This window comes from Gadus morhua, chromosome 21, assembly GCF_902167405.1.
Source record: "Gadus morhua chromosome 21, gadMor3.0, whole genome shotgun sequence".
Lineage (NCBI taxonomy): Eukaryota > Metazoa > Chordata > Actinopteri > Gadiformes > Gadidae > Gadus > Gadus morhua.
This window is the reverse complement of record NC_044068.1, coordinates 19,304,055-19,329,814: the sequence shown is the minus strand read 5'-3', so window position 1 is coordinate 19,329,814 and position 25,760 is coordinate 19,304,055. Positions and strand designations below refer to the sequence as shown.

General features: G+C 46.5%; 1 protein-coding gene across 2 annotated transcripts in view; it reads left to right on the top strand.

The window, feature by feature from the left end:
- The first annotated feature begins 9 nt into the window (after nt 1-9).
- The window catches only part of LOC115534044 (pleckstrin homology domain-containing family G member 1), a 44,622-nt gene continuing 18,871 nt past the window's right edge, over nt 10-25,760 (top strand). Inside the window, exons 1-4 of one of the 2 annotated variants that reach the window (XM_030344626.1) lie at nt 10-601; nt 15,347-15,921; nt 21,114-21,214; nt 21,448-21,517. In XM_030344626.1, the coding sequence (XP_030200486.1) occupies nt 15,469-15,921; nt 21,114-21,214; nt 21,448-21,517 (624 nt within the window). In that variant the 5' untranslated portion in view covers nt 10-601; nt 15,347-15,468. Of the gene's footprint in view, nt 602-5,697; nt 6,275-15,346; nt 15,922-21,113; nt 21,215-21,447; nt 21,518-25,760 lie in introns of those variants that run through there. The other variant, XM_030344625.1, reaches the window with a different exon arrangement.

Sequence of the window (25,760 nt, the reverse complement as noted above, 5' to 3'; positions counted from 1 at the left end):
GTGTGTGTGTGTGTGTGTGTGTGTGTGTGTGTGTGTGTGTGTGTGTGTGTGTGTGTGTGTGTGTGTGTGTGCATATTTGACAAAATGTGATGGGATGAGAGAAGGCAGTAAGGTAGTGTTGTTGCAGTAATTGGTCAGGAAGTTGGCTGCTTAGGACCTGCGTCTTTCGCTCGCTATCCCTCTCTATCACACACTGCCTCCCTCCCTCCCTTCCTCCCTCCCTCTCTCCCAGTGGGCAGTGTGTTCCATTGCCTTCCGTTTCCATCTGTTCTCTCTCTCTCTCTCTCTCTCTCTCTGTCTCTTGCTGTCTCTCTCTCGCACTCTCACTGTCTCTCTCGCTCTCTCTCCAATCACTCTCCAATCTCTGTGTGAACTGACCTCAATGAGGTGTGGACTGCGGAACCAGTTGTCCTGATTCCAGCCCAGAACTACAATCTGATGTTCTCCGAGCGTTGTCCTCGCATGGTTCTCATCGTGTATGAGAAAACGAAACGTTTCTTTTGTTTGATTTTCTCTCCAAATACTTTGGACATGGGACTAACTGGTGAAAGGATACTGGGGTACCAGCGTCTGACAGCAGGCTAGTCCCAGGCTCTCTGTGGTGAGTGGAATTTGGCTTTTGTTTTGCTTTGTGGTGCCATGTCATACTTAACATTTCTGCGTGTTCCCAAGGACTGATTCCTTATTATCCTGACTTAGATTATTATTATACTATACTTTTATCTATTATTTCCACTATTGTTCCATTTACTGTTGTCATCATAGGTTGTGTTTTCACTTTTCTTTTCCGTAACGTCCTCCTACAGGGGAACACCTTATCCTCTGATTAAATTTTGCTTTAAATTGTGCCACAGCTTCAGTTCCTCAGGGGTTATGGTTTATACTGTACTGACCTTCTGCCTGTCCAGGCTCATAATGTTCCCATTCTATATCGTCTCCAAAACATCTCTGGTGTTCATTAATGGGTAATTGCAGTGGGCTGAAGCAGCCAGATCAGTCCGACCTCCAATTACTCTGTCCAAAGTTTCAATTCAGCGCTAGGGTAATGGCAGACCGACCCACTGTTGTAATTAAACGCTCGGGCAGAGCTCAGCTATTAGACTGGTGGCTCTCGTTTCACCAGCAACAGTCCATTATACCAAATACCCTTTTACAATGTTCACCTATGTGTGCGTTGAGTTTATATTATAGGACCTAGCAGGGCCACTTGTTTGAACAGCCGTTTTTGTATGGCTGGGTAAGTTTGACCAAGTGTTAGATGATACAATTCTGAATCTTATCAAGAAATAATGGGAGATTCATCTTGACTTATATCTTCTAACCCCAATGGTCTTCAATGTTATGGTTCGTCGCTGAACATGTACACACCTTTGCGTGTCTCCTCATTTTCTGTGTGTGTGCGTACATGTGTTCACTACTGCAAGTGACTCTGGAGTATCTGGATTTGTTGCATAATGAGAGTTCTTGTCGTGTTTACCAATGAGGAAAATTACAAGAGCAGTTGATGAGGAGTGCCCGATGGCTAGTGGAGAGATTGATCCGTGGAGGTAAACGGAGCCTTTCTGTCCACCCAGAGGTCAGTCCCAGCCTTATGTCTGCGGCCCCTCCCTGAGCCTAAACCCAGTGCGCCTTTCCTGCACCAGGGACCTTTGTCCCGCAATTTAATCTGAGGCTAAACACAGCTTCCTCAGTCCATCCGCCATGGGTGCACGCCTGCACACATGCACATGTACACGTACACACACCCGCATACGTACACACACGTATGCACACACACGTGCGCACACACCCGCACACATGCAGTAACACACACGTGCAACTAACTTACACTCAAAGAATAAGTAAATGTGGTTTCGTTTTTCAGACACCCAGAACAAATATCAGTGCTTTTGCTCATCGGACATTGTACAACTCTGATTTCTGTTTTAAGATTGATTGTTTCTGTGGTGTTAAGTCTTCTCCTCAAGCATTACTTTTTGTATTGGTATGCGATCAGTGTAAATCCCCTAGTTCTCAGTGGTATCTACCTGGGTGACCGTGAATGTAGAAAGCAAAATAGTCATATCATGTTAATGTTGTTTACACACAATCCCACTGATGTGTGATAATGCATGAATCACAGACTTTTTTTGAATACCAAACAGTTGTGTCATGCATTATGGCGTTTTCTCTTTCTCCCGCTCAGTTTTCTAATGGGGTCGACTCTTGCCGCCGGACCTCCCTTTACATTTACATTTAGGGCATTTAGCAGACGCTTTTATCCAAAGCGACTTACATTAAGTATATTTGTCAGAAGAAGGTGAAACTATTTATCGCTGTCGGTACAGTAAGGATGTTCAAGACCCAAGTGCCAAGCACTAACAGTCACTAGGTTAACCCATTCTCCGTCTACGACAAAGATAGCTAGGATAAGATGCTACTCAACTCAGTACTATAACTAAGCAATAGTATTATAACTATACAATAAGTGCGTACATTAAGTGCCAGGACGTACAACATACAATAAGTGAGTAAGTGGGTAACCTAAGGTATGTGGGGGGGGGGGTAAGGTAAATGGCTATGCAGAGTCTAGGTGAACTTTTGACAATTGAGTCTTCAATCCTTTGCGGTGCAAACATTACATGATGGGTACTGTTGTATTTGTCTGGTTGGAGGAAGGGGGAAGCCATTTTGGTTCTGGCTCTGCTTTCTGTAGGTTTGGCGTCATTAAGTGTTGTTTGTATTCATCATTCAAATGTATCACTCTAAGCCTCTCATCAATATCACTTTGCATAGCCGCATTGCAAAGCAAGTAGAGCCTCACAAAGCAATCCATTAAATTGAGGCAACTGTGTGAGAGTGAGTCTTCATTATAGTACACAAGGAGGCACTCAGTCTTTCATATGGTGAAAAGACAAGAGTGTTTGTGTGTGTTTTAGTTTGTTTACGTCCAGATGACCAATCCATCTTGCAACTGACAGAGACAGATGGGGTCACAGGGGGAGGGGGAAACTGTCTGTCTGTCTGTCTGTCTGTCTGTCTGTCTGTCTGTCTGTCTGTCTGTCTATCTGTCTCTCTGTCTCTCTGTCTCTCTGTCTCTTTCTCTCTTTCTCTCTAAGGGAAGAGACAAGAGAGAGAGACAATGCCACTGCCTTCCTCTCTCTGTCTATCTCCGTCATGTCACCACACACTCTTCCTTCTGAGCGCCACCTCTCATTCTCTTTGTCGCCCTCTGCTTGCTTTTTCTCCTTTGGGCTTTCGTTAACATTCATGCCAACCCCTCCACTCCCCCAGCTTCTTATATAGGTTGCCATAGAAACATGTGGCCCTCATTTTGAACTGCGTGGACAGCTGGGAAAATGAGGAAGGCCATTAAGGAAACACACACACCCACACACACACACACACACACACACACACACACACACACACACACACACACACACACACACACACACACACACACACACACACACACACACACACACACACACACACACATACGCATACACATACACACACTGCATTAACAAGAAACAAATGGGTCTTATGCTGGTTTCCCAGCCCCTTCCTCCTTAAAGTGTATGCTCTTAAGAACGATGAACTTATACTTGATGGAGCCATAGTTGTATGAAAACAGTGGTATGCAACAGACGGAAGACATTTTAAGAGGTTTTGGAACTTTAAAGTTGGAATTCACAGCTAGTGTTTGAAAAAGTGTGTGTGTGTGTGTGTGTGTGTGTGTGTGTGTGTGTGTGTGTGTGTGTGTGTGTGTGTGTGTGTGTGTGTGTGTGTGTGTGTGTGTGTGTGTGTGTGTATACATAGAAGTGGAGAGCGTGCATGAACCTAGTGGCTCTTGTGGTTGTTTGCACACTGCCTGAGTGTCGATGAAGAATTAAGTGGTTTATTGACAAAAAGCTCTCTGCCGCTCTCTTTTTCTGCCCACTTGGGCCCACTTTCCAATTTAAGATAGACGCCTAGTCTGTTGTTATAGCAACCCCCATTGCTATGTCTTCACCTGCGCCATTTTCGGTTGAAAGCGACACAAATAAAAACAACCCTAAGATACACTAAGCTGAAGGCAGTGAGGTGTTTGTCCGTATGCCTTGGTATAGTGCAGTTACATTTCTCTGATCTGGGAATGCGGAAATACAGAGCTGGAGAATGTGGTGTGTGTGTGTGGAGGCTTCTAAATAGAGCTATTCAATGGCGTTTGTTGAAGCAGTCCGTCATCTTATCTCACATACATATATGGTTATTGTATGTTGTACGTCCTGGCACTTAATGTACGCACTTATTGTGTGCTGTATGTCCTGGCAATTAAAAATAGTACTTAGTTGTGTAGCATCTTATCCTAGCTATCTTTGGTGTAAACATTGGAATGGGTTTACCTAGCGATTGTTAGAGCTTGGCACTTGGTTTTATGAACATCCTTTCTGTACAGACAGCGATATATGTGTCGATCAGAGATATTATTTACTTGTTAAGTCGCTTTGGTTAAAAGTGTCTGCTAAATGCACTAAATGTAAATGTAACTTACACAGAGTTTGGGCAACATGAGACTGCAGACAACTTTCATCCATAAATACTTTGCAGCCCACAATGTGAGTGCAAGATTATACAACTTCTGAAATCAAATTACTATGTGAATACTTCAAAATAATGCAAACTGACATGCATATATATCGTCGGTCCGCCCCTGGCTTGATGGTGTTGATTAGGCCGGCCAGAGAGGCTCGTTATAGAGTGGGGGTTTTCTGGAGGTAGAAAATAAGAGCGGGGGTTTTTTAGGGTCACTGGGCCCTCAGTCCTACGAGAGAGGGGTCACGCTCCTGGTGAACCTTGTGTTTGTGTGTGGGTCTGGGGGCTGGTTGGGTGCGTGCGTGTGGTGGTGCAGGGGGTCTGGGTCATTGTTTTGGTCCGCAGAATGGTAGTGTTTCTGAGGAGATGGGGGTGCGGGAAAGGGGGAGCGTGGAGAATGCGACCAGGCCAACTTTTCTCTGAAGAAAGACCACTAATAGAGTCAAACACACAGATTGTTTTATTGCGGGACGTCGTGGTCCCATTGTCCCCAACGTGTGGGACCTCACTGGTATACGTGGAAGTTGAGATGGTACGACAGAAGTCTTATGTTTTAATTGCAGGGCTTCTATGCGGGGCTCAGAAGGCCTTGAACTGTTGTGATGCTTTGTTTTTCCCTTTTTTACTCATGGTCAGTGAAGCGCTGACCACGTGTTACGGGTGCATTATTTGTGTTCAATATGTCCTGCGAGGTCTTTGGGTTCTGTCCGGCTACACCACACCTCGCTGCTACCGCGGTGTGAGAGACGAGCACAATGGCTGCATAGGAGACTCACGGTGCACCACAGGGCACGAGGACCCTTTGTCTGATCCGCTACATTGATCAACTATAGGTGTGTGTGTGTGTGTGTGTGTGTGTGTGTGTGTGTGTGTGTGTGTGTGTGTGTGTGTGTGTGTGTGTGTGTGTGTCTGTGTGTGTGTGTGTGTGTGTGTGTGTGTGAATGTTATTCTACAAAGTTTGGTCCCCGCCTGAAAGTTTCATTTACGAAAAAAGGGTAGGGAAGAAGAAATGGAGGAGAGCGAGAGTGTGTGTGTGTGTGTCTGCGTGTGTGTGTGTGTGTGTGTGTGGAACTCTCCACTCCTTGTAATTTGCTGCGGGAGAGAGGGGGGAGGAGACAGGGGGAGGGGAAACACAGCGGGAAGGGAGCAGAGGCCATTCACTTTGACACAAACACACACTTGCACACTTTAGAGACTCACACACACACATGCATACATACATGGTAGCGCATACACAGAGCGTTGTGTGCGTGTCCAGTGGTGAGCGAGCGACTAACTGAGGCATGCTGGAAGACAGTCAGGCAGCCGAGAGAGGGGATTCTTTGCACAGCAGTCAGGAGAGGGAGAGGGAGAGAGCCGGAGACCACAGGGATCAATAGAGCAAAAGAAAGAAGGAGAGAGAGAGACTCTCTCACACAGCCAGGCACACAGACTACACCAGTGTGTGTGTGTTGTGTGTTGGAGCGGTGGACGCCACGGTCTCTCCAAGCGGAGAGGAGGTACTGAAGGAATGAGACAGATCTGAGAGAATGTGAGACTCACCGGGACGGCCCCATGCTTCTCCCAGGAATGCTCCAGCTTTGGGAATACAACTCGGAATACAAATGTGGATATGTGATCCTCTCAGGACTCCTTCAAACAGAACAGCCCTGCCGTCGTTGTCCTGCTGTCGGACCTGCTGGTGTTTAGTGTGTGTTGACCATCATGCCTACTGGTAAGTTGGAGCCTATCCCAGTGATACCTGGCTTAACATGGAGGCTTTCAAAAAATGAAAAAAAATCAGGAACAATCTATATGCACACTTCCTCTTCAAGGAACTTTTTACAGCCCATCGGTTTGCCTTTGCCTGATTTCTTTTGGTTGAGTACATTTTGGGAATTTAGAAACATTGCCCAGAAATAGTTGCTGCCAAAACCTTAATTTGTCGAAAAATACTTTCCGAATCTAAATGCTTACACTGATTATTTTCCATTCATCTCTCTTTGTGAAGAGAGATGTTTTTGTTTTTCGTTTCGAACTTTTCTTTGGCAGACCTCCTATAACTTTTTTACTAGTTTACAGAGAAAGTTCGGATGTACACATAGTCTGTGGGTTGTCCTGGGCGAGCTTGTAATACACGCTCTAAACTTTCCTATGGACGTACGCCATTGGCGTAATTAATCCTATACTTCTTGTGGAGCGCGAAACCACGATCTCAAGCCAGAGATGAACTCTCTTCAGGTTTGAGGGTTTAAGGTTTTTCCTTGTGACACAATGCATCACCTCGAAGGGTCTTGTGCTGCTGCCATGGCTCAGAGGCACGCGGGCAGCAGGGCCGAGATGCTTTTCGCAGCCTATGACCCAAATGAGAGCAGCTAAGGAGTGGTGGTGGGCCGGGGGGCGGGCCCCCACAGAGGGTGTAGGGACCGGGGGATGATTACTGTTTAGAGTGAACTCTTTGGTGTGGAGGTGCCGTGATAGAAGCCCTCCCCCCACACCCCCGCAGGAGTACACTAAGAGAACCCTGTTAGCCCCCGGCCGAAATGCACAAGAGCCACTAAAGGGCTGTACACACTTGAAGAAGAATTCTCCCAACAAGCATGTGCGTTATGCGGCGCCCCTGCTTCGACGTGATATATTGTCGGTCCAGTTACAGGAGTAGAGCAGTAGCCAGTGGAGCTCCGACAACTAGACTATTTCAGGTCCTCCAAGGGAAGTCACTGGGCTGACATCCAATCAGGTCACAGAATGAGGCCAGTGTGTCATTCTTTTTCGGGGGGGGTGCAACAAGGGTCACACGTGTGTCCTTTAGGGTGACTGTTAGACGATGACTTGAGTTGTGTATGTGTCCGAAAATAGGGGGTGTAGACTTGCGGCTGGAGATTTTCCCACAGTGGCTCCTCCTTGGGGGTCCTCTTGGTTCAGTGGCATTCTGCCCCCCCCCCCCTTGTTGATGAGCACAAGGTCAGCAAGAAAAGTCTCAATAAGTGAAAACAAACTGTTCAGCAGTGCAGAGACAAAATCATTTTTTCCATCTCAGAAACCCCATTGGACAGACAACAGGTGTTAATGTGCAGAGTAAGAGAGAAATGCAGACTGTTGCATGAGACTCAAGGGCTGTAGAGCAGCACTTGAGTTTTTTGGGGTGGGGGCGGTTGTAACTATTGTGAATAGTTCCTTCCGCTTCAAACATCTGCTTTTGAGACGTAGGGCTGAGACAGCAGGACAGGAATGTTGTCTCTCTCTGTCTCTCTGTCTCTTTCTCTCTCTCTGTCTCTCTCTCTCTCTCTCTCTCTGTCTGTCTGTCTCTTTCTCTGTCTCTCTGTCTGTGTGTGTGTGTGATTGGGTCTTTGTGCTATTGCTTTTTACTGTGTGAAATCCTTAGTGACATTTTAAGGTCCTTAGCGTCATTACAGATCAGGCCCTGCGTCTCAATTCCCAGAAATGAAGATGGGACCCTTTATTAGAGACGTTTTGTGAAGATCTGAGGCCCCTTTTGTCCCCCCGACACCGTTACTAAACAGACGGCGAGACTGCGTCTCCTCATTGTGTCGCCAAAGGGAGAACGCCGCACTAGGCACACACTAGCCAAAATAAACGTTTTCTCTCTACGGCCACATCACCATATTCTTTCAACTCTTCTTCTGTGTCACTTCAAAGGGGTTTGAAACTGAGCAGGAGCGATGAACCTGAGGGTGGAAGTGTCTGGGAAGTGGTTGCGGATTGAGAGGCCTTCACAGGACTTTGAGTACAGCAGACAGTTCTCATTGTGGTCGAGAGCGAGAACGAGGAGGGAATGAGAGGAACAAATGGAACTGGGTGTTGGCAGGTGGAGTTTGACTGATGACCTCTCCCCACAACTCTTGTCCTCCTACTTTCATTCCAACACGCACGCACGCACGCGACACGCACGCACGCACACACACACCGTTAGTTTCATATGTCCTAGTTTGCCTGCTCCCTTATCACTGATATGACCTCAAAGAGTTTGCGTGACCCTGTTAAGTCAAAGCCTAAGACCTGGGTTGTCACTAAGGGTAATGCTTTACAAATTACTGATGTTGGAAACATGTCATGTGAAGGTATTTTGACACATACCCAAACAATCACAAAATGCAAACTTCGATAACCTTTGCATGTGCATATGTACACGCATATACCAAGACAAAGCTTGGCATTTGCTGACGCTGAAACTGCAGCCACAAAGAAGTGTGTTCAGCATGCTTCTTTAAGGATGTGTTTTAATTGACAACAGAACTGGCCCCCATTAATGCACCCATTGTGATAACTGCCACCATCACCAAGGGCTTTCCATTCACATCAACGTCACATCTTCAGCAGAGAGACCCTTCAATCCTTGATAACTTTCAAAAAGGCCATTCCACAGCGATTTAGCCAGATCGGTTTCCTGAATGCATCTGATTTCGATCAGTCTGCACAGCTGTGTGTGACATGTGACCAGGAGGGTGGAGGGAACTTATATCAATCCGTTAGTTTGGCTTTCTGCGAAGATCCAACACCAAAGTAATCGATTGGTATACTTTTTCAGACACAAAAAAAAAGTGCAAAAAATTGTTTCCTACTCAGTAGGAATCAGCATCTGTGCAAGTAATCTATAGGCAGTAGCTGTTTCTGGTCTCCCTTTCTAGATAACAGGCCTTGACTGAATGCTTGATGTCAGATGCTTGTGTGTCACAGCAGTAGCAATATATCTCTGCTTTTATCAGCTCAGAAGGCCAGAGTGAAGGAAAGAAGGGAGTTAAATTATAAGTTTCCAAAATATCTTTAGATGTCCCAGGAGACACAGTGGACGTGATTCTCAACGAAATGGTTAACATGTGTCCAAATAAGATGATCTGAACCATGTTAGTGAGTGAGGAAAATGGGGTGGAAGATTAATGAGGGAGGGGAAATGAATAGAAGCATGGAGAGAGGGAATGGGAGAAGGCGAGAGGCAGAGACAGAGGGGGAGAAGGGAGAGGCTCGGACATCACAGGCCACGCTATTGTCCTGGGATCAGGCAGCCAGTGATGTCATGCTGGAGAGGGTCTGAGCTGGGATCAGAGTGGACTTTTTTTCCTCCATTTCCATTTCTTTAACATCATAACACTGTTGTCTTGTAAGTTCGTTTTTTTTTAAATCAGAACAATTAGTTAAACTTTACGAGATACTTTTGATTTATACATTTGAAACATTGTTATTTGTGTTGTTGATTGTCTTTTTTCAAGCTGACAGGCGACACTTCCATACATTCAAGTCTGTGAATTAGTGTGGAAGGTGACAAGATGTCTATGCTTGTGTGTGTGTGTTTGCGTGCGTATCTATATGTGCTAAGGAAAGTTGTGTGTGTCGCTGCTGGGGTAGGTAGGTCCCTTTTGTGTGTGCTGTGAGATCTGACGGATGAAAGCTGACTCTGGGTGTATTCAGTGAGCGGAGAGGTGAGGAGGAGGGGGTAAGGGTGTCCAGCAGCGGCCCCATCTACCACAGCCATGTTGATCTTATCTGAACCGAGCCACACTATGGATGTCAATGAGCAAACTATAGCAGAACCCCTCTCTGGGTCAAATAGGCGCCGTATGGGTGTGGGAGTTATTGCTATAGGTGCTGCATGTTTCATAAATGGGGATGCATTCTGCTACGTCATTCTTATAGTTGAACAGGCGACATGTCATTTGACACTTATCTGGATTCATCACGATTAGAAGGTAACACTAAGCTCCACCAATTTGAACCTTGGCATCTATTTAAGAGATGCTCAAAAAGCTAAACCTATGACCTTTCTTCTTGATTAGGATTCCCAGCGTAATCTCATGTGTTCTTACTGAAGTCCCTTCCTGCTAAACCAGAGTTCTCTCTTTATCGCTGGTACCAGAGTTCTCTCTTTACCGCTGGTACCAGAGTCCCCCTATATCGCTGGCTGGGGTACTTCTGTGGGTATCCCCTGGTTCTTTTGGGCTGTTTACTGGCCAAACAAATCAATTTTGAATTTGATTTATAAAGCTCTTAATCACAGGTACTGTCTCACAGGGCAAAGCTGGCCGCATCTTTATGACCCCCCCCCCCCAGCCTCTCCAGGGCAAAGGGGCCATCAGGCAGCCGTAAAACTGGAGTCTGAAGTGGACGGCCAGGTCTCTGCGGAGGGCCGTTAAAACCCACTCCTCTGTGTCTGTTTGTATCGGTGAACCTTCTGTGAGCCCGCTGCATGCCAACAGATGATATGCATCAGGTGTATAGGGAAAGGTTGACATGCAGTCCAAATCAGTGCTAAAGCTGTTTGTGTTTCACCACCAGGTACAGTGTTCCCTTCGACGAGGGAGACTGAGAGATGCGTCAAACAAGGGGTTTATTGCATTATTAGCGGGTTAAATAAATGTTGTCATGGCCAACCCATAGTAACACAGTGTATGATGTAGATTATAGTGTTTGGAGGATCATGTGTTTTTTCTGAAATGTAATCCTATTAATTTGGTGACTTCCAAGTACCTGAAGGATCAGAGAACAGATGGTTAATATCAGACACTACAGGTGACGCTGTCTTTAGTGTGGTTCTCTGAGTGCTTGGTCTGAGTGTATGTTTGAAAGGTCTGACCCGACTGGGAACAAGTGCTTCCAATGGTGAGGGAAGGAACAGTCGAAAGCAGGTAGTGAAGGCACTGGCTGGCAGCCGAGACACACACACACACACACACACACACACACACACACACACACACACACACACACACACACACACACACAAAGGAAGAAGCGGTCTCAACCTGCAGGCTTAGGGACATAATTAGAGATCATTTACATGGATCAGGTTGAAGATAATCTGAACAAAATGTAACCAAAGCCTAGGCATCTTCCCTTCTGGTGTGTGTGTGTGTGTGTGTGTGTGTGTGTGTGTGTGTGTGTGTGTGTGTGTGTGTGTGTGTGTGTGTGTGTGTGTGTGTGTGTGTGTGTGTGTGTGTGTGTGTGTGTATGTGTGTGTGTTTACCCAGGAAACTACCAGGGTGTGCCCAAAACATACAGCAGGGCGGTGGGAAGGAGGGGCTGGGCAAACAAAAGTTGGAGCAATCTTTCTCTAGGCCTTTCACACATGCACAGTAAGCCTGTAACATTCTCCGGATTATTATTCATCCATACACTCCCGATGCAAACGTCCGCATCCATCCCTCTAGACGTAACCCAGAATTTACCCGGCCAGGCCCCAAGTGTAGAGTCCGGAGAACCTGAGATCCGGAGAATTCACAACAATTCAATTGGGCGTGTTGCTGACGTGTTGATGGTTTTTCTATCGTATGACTGGCGCAAAACTAACTAATTTGTACTTTTCCATTCTCGTCTGTATTTTTCGTTTCAACCTCCTTATGCTTCCACTCTTTTGTTGATATTGCAGATACGTCTGAGTAAAACACATGCTTTCCTCTGCATTCACTGACCCCCTTGTGTATGTGTGTGTGTGTGTGTGTGTGTGTGTGTGTGTGTGTGTGTGTGTGTGTGTGTGTGTGTGTGTGTGTGTCTGTGTCTGTGTCTGTGTCTGTACAGGTGTGTGTGTCTGTATCTGTACAGGTGTGTGTACAGCCTTCTGCAGACGCTGTAGCTGCTTCATTATCCTTAGTGACCAAAAAACACTGTTGGAGTACTTAATGTATAAATGGTCCTAAAGATTCTAAGTTAGCTATTAGTCTAGCGTTGTGTAATTTTAAACAGTCAGCTGTGTGCTTGCAATCATTCGGCTGAACAGACAATCGGAGGCAGAGTGCGTGCAAGTTAGTGTGTATGCGCACGGAGGTGTGTGCATGCACACTAGTGTGTGTGCACGTGTGTGTGCACGTTAGTGTGCACGTTAGTGTGCGTGTACACAACAGTCTATTTTGCTTTTTATAAGTCCGAAAAGTGGGTCAGGTTTGGAAGGGCAAAGTTTTGGCTAAATACACGCAGAAATGCATGTTAACACACACACACACACACACACACACACACACACACACACACACACACACACACACACACACACACACACACACACACACACACACACACACAAGAAGTAATATGTTATGAATGCTTTTGCATGCCCACTGTGGTTAAGGACGCTCCAGTTATTCGGCTGCTCTTCTTGCCGGGACGGGCACAGACTAAAGAGCTGATTATGGTCCCACGTTCACGCAACACAAGGGGGTCACGGACCCCTTACGTCCTTACCGACCCTCCTTGCGTCCACCGGAAGCCTGACGTGCGCCTCCCAAAAATGTTAACCTTACAGCGAGGCGACGTAGCAGCAAGGCCTGTGATTGGTCCGGCGCAGAACCATAAAGGTTCACGACTGTGTCGAAGTGTCTGCGTGGTCATTGCGTTGGGTGAACGTGGAACTACAATCAACCCTTAACACCCACAGTCGGGTTCTTTTGTTTGATTATGAGGCGACGCGTTAAAATCAACCACATTGGACCCTACTTACCTGAGGGCCACATACCATGGCAGAGGATCTTTGGTGCCTTGCTCATAAAACCCCTGGAAGGCCCCAGAAACCAATAAGAACAGTAACTCAAAAGAAAACCCCCGCCAACCCCCAGTAGCGGCAGTAGTCTCCACAGAAGGGGAGCTTGCCGTCGCAGCACAAGCACCTGAGCTGCTACCTCGCTTTTCCTTGGAGCCCATTACACGTTTCATGTTTCATGGTGTTGAAGTGTGTGGCTGTGTGTGTGTGTGTGTGTGTGTGTGTGTGTGTGTGTGTGTGTGTGTGTGTGTGTGTGTGTGTGTGTGTGTGTGTGTGTGTGTGTGTGGCTGTGAGTGTGAATGTGTCTGTGTCTATGTCTGCATGTGAGCGAGCGAGTGATCTTTCTGATGCTTTGATGTCAGACCTGCCCCGGGAGGACTAGTCCGCAGCGCTAGCAGCAGCAGCGATGCTATCCCGTAGGAAACTGGATCTGTTTCTGGCTCTGATTTAAAGATGGCCAACTGTGGACCCCACTCCCAACCACTACTTTAGAGGGGGTTTCTGCTGTGCCCCTTCTTTGCCCTCATTCCTCCTGCCTCTCTGCTCCAATGTGTGCCTCATCAAAGCAGGCATTCTTTTAAAGGCAAGACTGGAAGAAAGATAGGAGAGGGGCGATACTGTGCATGCTGAGCCTGTGTGGGTCTGAGTTCAGCACGAGTGTGTCTGTGGGGGGCTTTTGGGAGTGGGTTATCCTACCACAATGGATCCAGGAACACATAGACACACACACACAAACCTGTTCCTCTCCCACATAAATAGTGCCTGCCAGTCATGTGTGCAAGAGAAAAGGGGGAATATTCTGAGAATTACACCGTTAATCAAGTCTTTTAAAGCACTTGGGCTTCATCTCTGTTACTTCAGTCTCTCTATCTCTCACGCACACACACACACACACGCCCGCCCGCCCGCCCGCCCGCCCGCCCGCCCGCCCGCCCGCCCGCCCACACACACACACACACACACACACACACACACACACACACACACACACACACACACACACACACACACACACACACACACACACACTCAGGCAGGCTCCTCCTCATGGCTTTACAGTAACTGACCGTCCGCTGGACAGTAGTGAATGGCTGGTGTGTTGTACCTCTAATACTGTAGTAAATACATTTAACGGTCAATTGAATGGCCTCTAATGGGAGGTATTGAGTGTGAAGGTGGAGGTGGGCACGGCCTGAGGACAGAGCTGCTCTGTGTCTAAGAGGCTTCATGCTGGGCCTCACATGGTCGGCAGTAGGGCTGTCACAGAGTTGAGCAACAGGAATCGACAGCAATGGTCCACACTTAGTTTGAACATGAAGGTGCTTTTGCAAATGAATGTCACTAAAGACTCCTATCGGGAGCGTTCATTTGTTGTTGTTCTTAATTTGTTGTTAAGCATAGTCTCAAAATAATCATACCTTTATGATACCGTGATGAGGTCCGTGACTTAATCTAATTTTTAAATAATGGTTGTTCTCCTTAGACGTTATTCTACCATACTCGGTTATAATCCAATCTCATTGCCATTTTAAGTAGCTTTCTTATGGTTTGATTAGGTAAGGATGGGTCACTTTATTAGATTATGTGTAGACTTCTGACACTACTCTTCACTACCACAGCTAAAAACAGAACTCGGTGCTCAAGTTGAATCAAATACCTAATTCAAGTCCTACAAATAAGCACTTTATAACTGGTAGAAGATAACTAGGGTAAACAATCATGCTTCCAATCCAAGTTTCAATTCTGGACATATTCTGATAAAATTGAGCCAAGTCAAGCATTCAGGGATTTCACTGCCTCCACCCTAAGCCCAGCCCACAGAAGAACATTTTTGTTTACCAGCAGCGGTCTATGGAGCTCAAGACAATCATGTACTTCACATCGTTGGGACGTGTTAGAAGCATACACTACCGTACAAAAGTTTGAAGTCACCCAAACAATTTCATGATTTCCATGAAAACTCAAACTTTTATTCCGCAGTTTTAGCTGTGCTAACCTCATTGCACAAGGGTTTTCTAATGACCAATTAGCCTTTTAACGAGATTAGCTAAACAATGTCCCATTAGAACCCAGGAGTGATTGTTGCCGGAAATGGGCCTCTGGACACCTATGTAGATATCCCATTAAAAATCTGCTTTTTCCAGCTCGAATAGTCATTTACCACATTAACAATGATGACTGTATTTCTGGTTAATTTAATGTTATCTTCATTGAAAAATACACTGCTCTTCTTTAAAAAATAAGGACATTTCTAAGTGACCCCAAACTTTAACCGGTAGACTGAGCCCTTTTCTAATCCCTGCGCCGCTGTCTCCCTCCCAGATGACTACAACTACCCGGCTGATGCGCTGCCTCCGCTCCCAGAGATCCCTCCGGTCTGTGGCGCGGCGCTGACCTACCCCGTCTCCCGCCACGTGCCGCTGCGCTACTGCTCCGCCCACAGCATGGACTCGTCCCCGGACAGCGCCGAGCGGCCCATCAGCTACAGCTCCACGTCCTCGTCGGCCTCGTCGCGGGACAGCCACTGCTCGTTGATCGGGCGCACGGTGGCGCTGGGGCCCTGCCCCCCCGCGCCCGTCGACCGGGACTCCGGAGCCATCCGGCTCGAGCTGGTCCCGGCCCGCCAGCTGGGGCGCCGGGACGCCGAGGGGGAGGGAGAGCGGGCCCACAGAGAGGCCGGGGACGGCGGCGGCGGCGGCAGCATCGGCGTGACGGGGAAACATGACACTAGGGGAGGGCAGACCTCCACCGGTCACTCAGAGCCAGAGCTCAGCCCGGACGTAGCGGAGCGGGGCGGTCCCGGCACACAGGGGCCGAGGACCTACGTGGACCGGGTGGTGCAGGAGATCCTGGACACGGAGCGCACCTACGTGCAGGACCTGCGCAGCATCGTGCAGGTACAGGCCCGGCCGGCACACGCCCAGACCTCACCGGGTGTCGTAGAAAAGAACCGAGAGGCTGAGTCCTGTGGCAGAGAAGGTTACTCAGAGTTTTCCATGAGGCTTTGAGTGCATATGTGTGCATGCGTTTGCAGAGGAGCTGTTTGAGCTCTCTTTAAAAGTAACCCGTTTAAATAAACCCGTCCAGTACCGCGGCCTTTGGAAGAGAGGTCCTGCTGCAGGTTTTGGTGATCATTGTTTTTATTGAAAAGTAGCCTTCACAAAATGTACAAAGAGCAACGTTCAGTTTATAGCTGATACACCTGCATCCACTTGCAATGCAAACGATGGAGTATAGTACAGTACATACAGTCGATGGAGGGTTAGGAGGATGGTAAACGGAGTCCACAGGCCTGCTCCACGGGCCCAGGCCCCCGTGGCGGCCTCTGCATGGTCCCTCGGTGAACCTGTAGATGCTGTAAGGTTAGCTTGGTGGGGACTCGCCATGGACACTTGACACCGGGGCTTTTGTGTTGCCAGCAGAGACGCCAAGTCATAGCGCAGACATTTGGGAAGACACACACACCTACAGTACGTGTAACCCGCACACCATAGTCACAAGACGCACATTTGTTCAGACAACACAAAACGACATGAACTTCACACGGCTCCTATTCCCTAGTGTCTGAGCGTTGCTTTTTGTTCAGGGCCTGGAATGAAAGTCAACCATACTTTCAATGAATTAGCCCCCTCCATGTCAGCAGCCACTATTCTACATCCCTTTTGGATATATTACTGTTTTTGTATTGTTAGTATTGTTTTTCAGGATATAGGGTTTAGTTATGGGACACGGATGCACAGTTAACATGGGCTGTGTCAGGAAACCTTTCTGCTAGCCTGAAGCGTGTACATCTGATGATGTGTGCCTTTTACCGCCTCGTTCTCAGCATGTGTGTGTGTGTGGGGTTCGGAGGAGACTTAAACAAGGCCGATCAGCTTCCCTAGAGATGGGAATGGGATGGTGGTGGGAGGCTAGGCTTTGGGGGGGTGAGCAGTGAGGGGGCTGAGGGTGGCAGGGGGTTCTCATAGAAACGGCTTCCTTCCTCTCTCCCTCCCTCCCTCCCCATAGCCTGTCAGCCCTGATCGATGTCCCCACCTCTCCCCTCAGTCCTCTTCCTCTCTTCCTCTGGGTGACGGGGGGAGGAAATGAGGAAAGGGATACTTACAAAATGATAAAGAGAGAGGGAGAGGGAGAGAGGCACAAGGAGAGGGAGGGAAAGAGGGAGAGGGAGAGAGGCACAAGGAGAGAGAGAGAGAGAGAGAGAGAGAGAGAGAGAGAGAGAGAGAGAGAGAGAAGCTGGGAGGGGTTTAGCCTTGAGATAAAGGTGCTTTAAAGTAGGTAGGAAAACACTGAGCTGAGCTGAGGAGCTGCACTTAACGCCCCGTTAGTCCTCCTCCATGTGGAATAGACCCCTGGTAGACCACACACACACACACACACACACACACACACACACACACACACACACACACACACACACACACACACACACACACACACACACACACACACACACACACACACCTTTATTTCTAGCCAGCCAGACCACCCCGTTATGGACCACACTTGCTCTCCTCCAGCTATGCTTCCACTTCCGTACAGCCCTTCCCTTACTTTAACACGGTCAACCATCAGCTGTTGCAATGCTCGGCTAACAGCAATGGCCAGGCCAGTGGCCAGTCAATATATCCCCCCCCCCCCCCCCATACAAGAAGGCTTTTAGGGGGACATTTGAGTGTTCAGCCAGCCTTCCTCCCAGCGCCATATTATCTAGCTTTCTGTTATCGCCACCTAATGGGAGGAACTCATCACCTCCTACCCTCCCCCCCACCCTTCTCCCCCCCTCCCCCCCTATCCTCCCCCCGTATCCTGCCAGCCCGTTGGTTCCCGCAAGGGGGGGCAGGGGGTGTGGCTGCAAAAAATGTAAATATTTACCGCAACTCCTTTCGGCTCACCTGTGCTCCATCTGTCAGTGAGGTGGGCGTGGCCAGTGTAAACCCACATGCCAGCGCCGGGATCTGAACGTGCACTTCTGAATCAGTTCCACGTGTATTTTTCTATCAATCATCTAAACATCTAAACAAATCAATGTATGTTTAAATTGTTCACGTGTATTTAGATGAGTGGGAGGATGCAGTGGGTTAATGTGGGTTTGAGAGAGACTGTTGACTTTCATTATTTTATTAGTTTATTTATTTCCCCTCTCTTTGTTGATGGTGTTTAGTTGTTCTGTGCCTCCAGCCCTCCGTGACACTGGATTATTGTGTTAAATGAGGGGCCAATCAGTGTCATTCAAACCAACCCTATGATCAGAGAGAGAGAGAGAGAGAGAGAGAGAGAGAGAGAGAGAGAGAGAGAGAGAGAGAGAGAGAGAGAGAGAGAGAGAGAGAGAGAGAGAGAGAGAGAGAGAGAGAGAGAGAGAGAGAGAGAGAGAGAGAGAGAGAGAGAGAGAGAGAGAGAGAGAGAGAGAGAGAGAGAGAGAGAGAGACTTTGTGTCTGATGCCTTGTGTGTGTAACGGGTGACAGGTGTTAGCTCAGCTTATTTTCATATAGCATATGCATATGTTGTGTGGGATCATCTTGTGTGTTGAGGCATTACTAATGCATACCTGTGGAGGCGTGTGTGTGTTTGTTCATGTCACCTGGACACTGGCCCATCCTTGTTCCCAGGCAGAGCAGCATGCGTGTTGAGAGGAGGGGTCATACCAGGTCAGGTCGGTGACCCGCGGCCAATGAAGTGTCCTGTCACACGTCTGGCTCCTAACGGTAGAGCGACCCACACCCTGACCCCTCATGGTTACCCACGCTGTAACCCCAAACCCTGCCTCGCTGCGGCTCCCTATCACTAGGCTGGAACCCAAACCCCTGGTCTTGCCCTTTGAACGGAGCATTCCCAAGATGGGAATAGGTTCTCTCCTCCTCTCAGAATATACATTTACATAATATACTCTCTCCATCTTGCTTAACCAATACATCGTCAGCCAAAGGGAAGGTCTGCAGATCATTCATCTGAAACAGGACTTTATAATGACTTATAAACAGTTATAAACACTCTCTCTCTCTCTCTCTCTCTCTCTCTCTCTCTCTCTCTCTCTCTCTCTCTCTCTCTCTCTCTCTCTCTCTCTCTTACTCTCACTCACTTAGCCTCTCAACATACAATCCAATGTACTATTAATCAGCCCTCCAGAAAAATGCAGTGTTTTTTTGTGATTGTTGCGGCCAAAAATCCTTGATTATGCGGCACGTTTTCTTAAAAAATGCGAAGAAATATGCGGCATATTTATGCAATTTTATGCGATGAAATTGCGGGAACTTGCAAAAATGATGGGAACTTGCGAAAAAATGGGGCTTTTTCGATGACGTTCACGTCGCGTAATTACGGCACATCATAACGTTCCCATGGTAACAGGGGGAAACAGCTGCTCTTGTTTGAAGTAAACGCAACATTTTTCAACTTTCTGCTAAGATATATGTGACTTTTTTGCAATGAAAATGCGGAGATTATGAAATCATTCAAGCCCCGAATATTTTGCACGGAAATCTGCAATTTATGCAGTGAAAGTGCGGCATATTTGAAAAAATGCGGCCCCCGCATGAATATGCAGACTCTGGCTAATTCTGCGTTGAATTATGCGATCGCATAATCACGTTTTACTGGAGGGACTGATTAATACAAAGGTACTCACAGTAATAGCAGTGTATGTTTATTTGTTTAAATAATCTGGGGCCAGGTCTGTACATGTCCAGTCATGAACTCTATGCTCAGGTTTCAGACACCAGTCTGCAAAACAATTACGCTGCAGGTTAGCTAGCTACTTAGCTGCATTTGCCCCAAGTGCTATTTTCTGTCCTGTGTTTGGCAGTTTGTGTGAGTGTGTCAGTGTGTGTTAGCAAACATTTTCATACATGCGCCAACCCATGTATTTGCATCCAGTCCTCTGAAGCTGTGGTTGTATGAGGTTGACCCGGGTTGTCAGCTGTAAAAGGTGCCTGCAATAATAGACTATCAGTCCTTAGCCCATCTGTCAGGACAGACAACTACTGAGGCTTTTATTAGTTTGCTTTGCTTGTCACTGAAGCAGGAGAAATTAAGAAAAAAACAAATGGATGCATTTCTGCAGCTGTAAAAAAATCACTTTCAATTGGTGAATGAAAAACAATCAATTGGTCTTTGAACGTTTTGAATGTGCTGGACTTGTTCTCAGCAGCAAACGGACAGGGGAGGACTGCAGAGGGAGCTCCATGGTAGAGTATACCACAGAGTACAGTAGGCCTACTACCACGGAGTACAGTACAGTACATACAGTACTCTACCACGGAGTATAGTACAGTACATACAGTACTCTACCACGGAGGACAGTACAGTACATACAGTACTTTACCACGGAGGACAGTACAGTACATACAGTACTCTACCACGGAGTATAGTACAGTACATAGAGTACCGTATGTACTGTACTGTACTCCGGTGTAGATCACTGTGTGACCTGTATAAGTGGATCCATCAGGGCTCTCCACTGGCTGCCAGGCCGAGGGAGATACCAGTTGCCGTGACTTGTCATTGGCTGAGATGGAGGCCGTAATAAGGGGGACTGAGAGCTGAGCCCGTGTTTCTCTTGTCATGCTGAACAGACCTACCGCTGACAAATGAAAAGTACTGTGTTTGTGCCTAATTATAGTTCATATGGGGAAGAAAAAAAAACAAATTTTGCTTCAGCAGCTATTTGTATTTAAAGCAGAAGCAGCATAATTGGCCTAATTAAAGGTAAATTACTTTGACTGGGGACCATTTCGTACAATGGCGCTGAAACTAGTGTGTGTGTGTGTGTGTGTGTGTGTGTGTGTGTGTGTGTGTGTGTGTGTGTGTGTGTGTGTGTGTGTGTGTGTGTGTGTGTGTGTGTGTGTGTGTGTGTGTGTGTGTGTGTGTGTGTGTGTCTCTCTAGTCATACAGTCGCTTTTGAATGAGTATCATCAATGGGATATTCTTGAACACATTTTGATGTGCACCACTCACAACCCATCCCTCTCTCTCTCTCTCTCTCTCTCTCTCTCTCTCTCTCTCTCTCTCTCTCTCTCTCTCTCTCTCTCTCTCTCTCTCTCTGTCTCTGTCTCTGTCTCTGTCTCTTTCTCTGTGTGTGTTTGATTCTAGGACTACCTGGAGTGTATCAGTAACCAGTCTCGCCTGGCTTTGAACGCTGAGAATAAAGGTTCTCTGTTTGGAAACATCCAGGACATCTACCACTTTAACAGGTGTAGTGCAAATCTAGCATATCGTACCCTTTACTAATCGGTCAAAAGAAAACACTTTAGAAACTGGTTACCTTACACAATGCAACTTTTTTTGTTGACACACACACTCACCCCCCTCACAATAGCAGCAATGACCTATTTCAATATGTGAACATTTGGACTTTCTTCAGAGCAGAGCTCGTGGCCTGACTTTTAATGCAAGTGTTTGTGTGTGTGTCGCCATGCAATTACAGGGACCTTCTTCATGACCTTGAAAGGTGTAACACAGACCCTGTGGCCATTGCTGAATGCTTTGTGGCAAAGGTGAGGATAAACACACACACACCTGTGCCCCTTTACCTGACTTTCACTCAAGCGTGAACGTTGAACGTGTTGAAACTTGTCCAAACAGCTGTTTATCCAGAACAAAACTAAAAACAGGTGTACAAGTGGACGATCTCATAGGCACGGCCGTGAACATACAATTAAGACTTACCAACATTGATATCGGAGGGAAGATGTGAAGCAGACCCGAGTTTTTGCTGTATCAGCTGTATCCAAGTTCCTGCAAACAATGACAGTTCTCTTTGTAATGAGTCAGGACACTCCTATCAAGGCAGTGAGGCATGTGCACGCAGTCAAAGATTTAACAGCCAATGAGAGGTGGTCAGGTTATTATTATTATAACGACCCAATGAGACGGGACTCAGTGGAATGTCTCCTGTTGTGGAAGAGTCGACCGTTGAGGCAGGAAGGGGAACGTCGGTGGAATTTTAAGGACTCTATGGGCCCTATCATGCATCCGGCGCAAGTGACTTAGTCACTGGCGCATGTGTCGTTGCTCGTTTACAACTGGCGCAGAGCGTTCTTTTCCCACCACCGCCACTCGCCGGTAAATTAGGAATTTATCATGCGCCCCAAGGGGCGGTTCGGCGGAAGGAGGAGGCGTGTTCTGGCGCAAACGGTATTTTGCCGTCTCTGAATACCATTGCGCTACTGACCAGGAAATACCTGGTTTAAAGTCAGTGGCGCGTTGTTCAGATGCTATTTTAAGGGCGCATGCATACATGCGCATGCGATGCATACGGATTGCTTGTGCACCTCGCGCATACACTTTGCTTCTCCCATCTACCTAGCCGCACATTCTTGGTAAATTATTTGGGAAAGAACAGCTGATGCAGCGGTAATAAGTTGTACTTTTAAATCAATGCATCTGCAAACACCGTACAGCAAACACATATTTTCTTGACAGAGACATCGTGTAGGCCTACATGCCCATAACTTTTAGGATTGATGAGTATTTGATCGTGAAAAACATTGTTTTACCGCGAGTGAGTGTTAAAAAGAATGAATGAATGCGGGCGCGCGTGTGTGCTCTGTTTAAACACACGCAAACTATAACACGTAACGCATAATACAATCAATGGCAATGTCTATTACCGCGGGGACGCATGCATATTAGGATAGGATACAATGCTGATAAGAAACAATGTTTATAATGTATTGCGTATATCATTAAATAGAACCACAGTTACCGCATATCATATGTTATATCATATACGTTTTCTTTGCCGAAATTTATTTGAGAATTCTGAAGTTGTGGAAGAAAACCCCTTATTCCATGTGTGAATTAGGCCATATTATTTGTCAATAAACTGAGCCATTTGCAGTTTGAAATTCATGTGCATCTGTCTCATCGGAGACTGCATACGCGCTGTCAAAATATCAACTCGTCCGATTCAAATGCGCTCATGGCTCTTAAAGGGGATGGGAGCTGGCACTCTCATTGGTTTGTTGGACGTTACGCCCAAACCACACCTACGGGTAACTAGGCTACTTCAGACCAGGCCCGGTTCCAGAACAGAATGCCTTGGGGTGCATCTGAGATTACCGGGGGTGCACCAGTACTATACTAAAACCAGCTACCCAGCTTCAGTTCAGACTTCGCTTTTTTACACACAGGCTTTTCCTACCATAGACAAGCACTTCTGCGTAGTTCTACTGACATGTTGGGACAACAAACAATTACTGTGCTTAAAAGATGGTATCATATCATGTCTTGTGATGTGGAGAACATTTCAGCTGCAACATTAGCTTATTGATATCTTAGATAGCTTTGAATATGAGATAGGTTTTTGAGGTGTAAAAAAGAACAGAATTCTACACACAAAAAAAAACATGTGACTGCAATTCAAAAATAACGATTATTTTTTTTATAAATTGTGGCAGGATATTTGACGTAACAAATAATTGTACATTGCCACTTATAAATAAAACAGATTTTAGCTGAACAAGGAAAGAACACTTTCAGACTTTGAACTTTGAACAAAAAGTAATCATACTCTTAAAGTTAACACGATTGTAAATAAATGCAATAAAAAGAAATATGGGTTCTTATGAACATAATACATTTAATACATGTATTGGATATCCAACGGATATCCAACGGATATATAACTGTTGCTGCCGAAGAAGTTCAACGTCACTACCGTGCGCACCATAGATATACTATATGGGTGCGTGCATTTTGCACACGATGCCGGCCGGCGGCCAATCACAGCAGCGCTGATATAGAGCGACAACATTGCTACCTCGAGTGTGATATTGCTTTATACAACAGTTATACTAGTAAAATGTACTGTTAATAATAATAATTGACAATAGATTTTGATTTGTTTGTTTATTTAATCATATAAACGAATGAAATTGCTTCCGGCAACAAAAATAGATCCCCACTGAGCGGACTGTTGCCAAGCAACATATAAACAAAACACCATACATAAATGCGGAGGGATTTTGTCAGTTTGGTGAACAGTCAGAGTGATGTTGGATGCTGATATCTCAACGGTATTTAATGGAAATTGTCACAGGTTTCATTACAATTTGTTTTGTGAGCAAGTATTTTATTATTTTTTATCATATTTATAAAAAAAATAATCTTTTTTATTTTTTTTCAATTGAGGGTGCAAACATTTTTTTGGGGGGTGCAATGCATGCTTATGCACCCCCGTAGAACCGGGCCTGCTTCAGACCAACCCTTTTGACACTTGCGCCGCGACGCAAGTGTCATTTATCCGCCTGTAAAATAGCGATAGCGCCGTAGAACCGCCCACAAAGCTACTTGCGCTTTGCGCTTCCCACTTGCGTTTCAGACCGTTAAAATAGGGCCCTATGAGGGTAAAACTACATTTTACTAGATCAGCTGCAGGGTGGTTTATAGGCATGCTACAATAACAGGGATGAAAATACATTGCAACAGCATCACTGCTGCCTGAGCATTGTTTGTGCGCTCACACACACGCGCGCGCACGCACGCACGCACGCACGCACACACACACACACACACACACACACACACACACACACACACACACACACACACACACACACACACACACACACACACACACACACACACACACACACACACACACACTCTTAAAACAGGATTTGGTCTGGCCGGGTTCCTTGATTACATGCTGCTTTCTGGTGTTTGCATTGGGGTTCTTAGCGTTGGCCATGATTCACAGAACAGCAGATTGAACCTATCCTTCTACGGATAACGATTACAACCACAGCCCCCCTTTCCAAAATAGAAAAATCACTGTCCATTCTGGAACCTACAAAACAATGCAATTATGGGTATGATCTGAAATCCAACGGAATTATGCCGCTTTTCCACCGCACATGTAGCTCGACTCGACTCAACTCGACTCGACACGGTAGCAGCACGGGTCGTTTTCCACAGCAAATAGTACCTCCTGGACGTGGGCGGGGTCGGCTGCGCGAAAGGGCCGTGACGTATTTTGGACGCGACGCAAACAACACTCACGCAACCCACACATGGACAGAACCCACATAACAACAATGGAGGACATCGATAACATTACTATTATTAGCTGGCATGTTGAAGAATTGGAATATGTTGGCTGCGGCGCTGCTATGGCTGTTACCAGCATGTTTGCCATGTCGCTCTCGTGACATCGTCACACTCTCTGGCCAATCAGTGGCCGGCCGTCTGCCGACGTCAACTTTTAGCATCGGCTCAGCCGCTTGGAACCTAGAGCGAGGCGGTACTAGAAAAAACAGCCACTTCAGGTACCAGATACCATGTTTTCGCGGTGGAAACGCAAAAAATGCGAGCTGAGTCGAGTCGAGTCGAGTCGAGCTGGTACCATGCAGTGGAAAAGCGGCATTAGACTGCACCAACGTGACCGTTTATCTTTGTGATTGGCAGACTTTCAATTAATCATAACTTCTGTTCACCCGGGCAGGAGTTAATGATAATATCCGGCCTATCACGAACACACGCAACACCAGCAATTCTGAAAACAAGTAGCCTAATTAAATGTAACATTCCCGCATTAAAATATAAAAAATATAAATATAAAAAATGACTTCACCGGTGTTAAGCAATTGGTTTAATTATTATCCAATTGTTTCCAACAGTGTACAAACCCAGAGAAATAAGTAGATTTATTCATGGTAATGGTTGATTATATTTGGTCATCTGTCATATTTACAGCCCTTTACCACTTAACCTCATGTTTCTGCTTGAGTCTCGTCA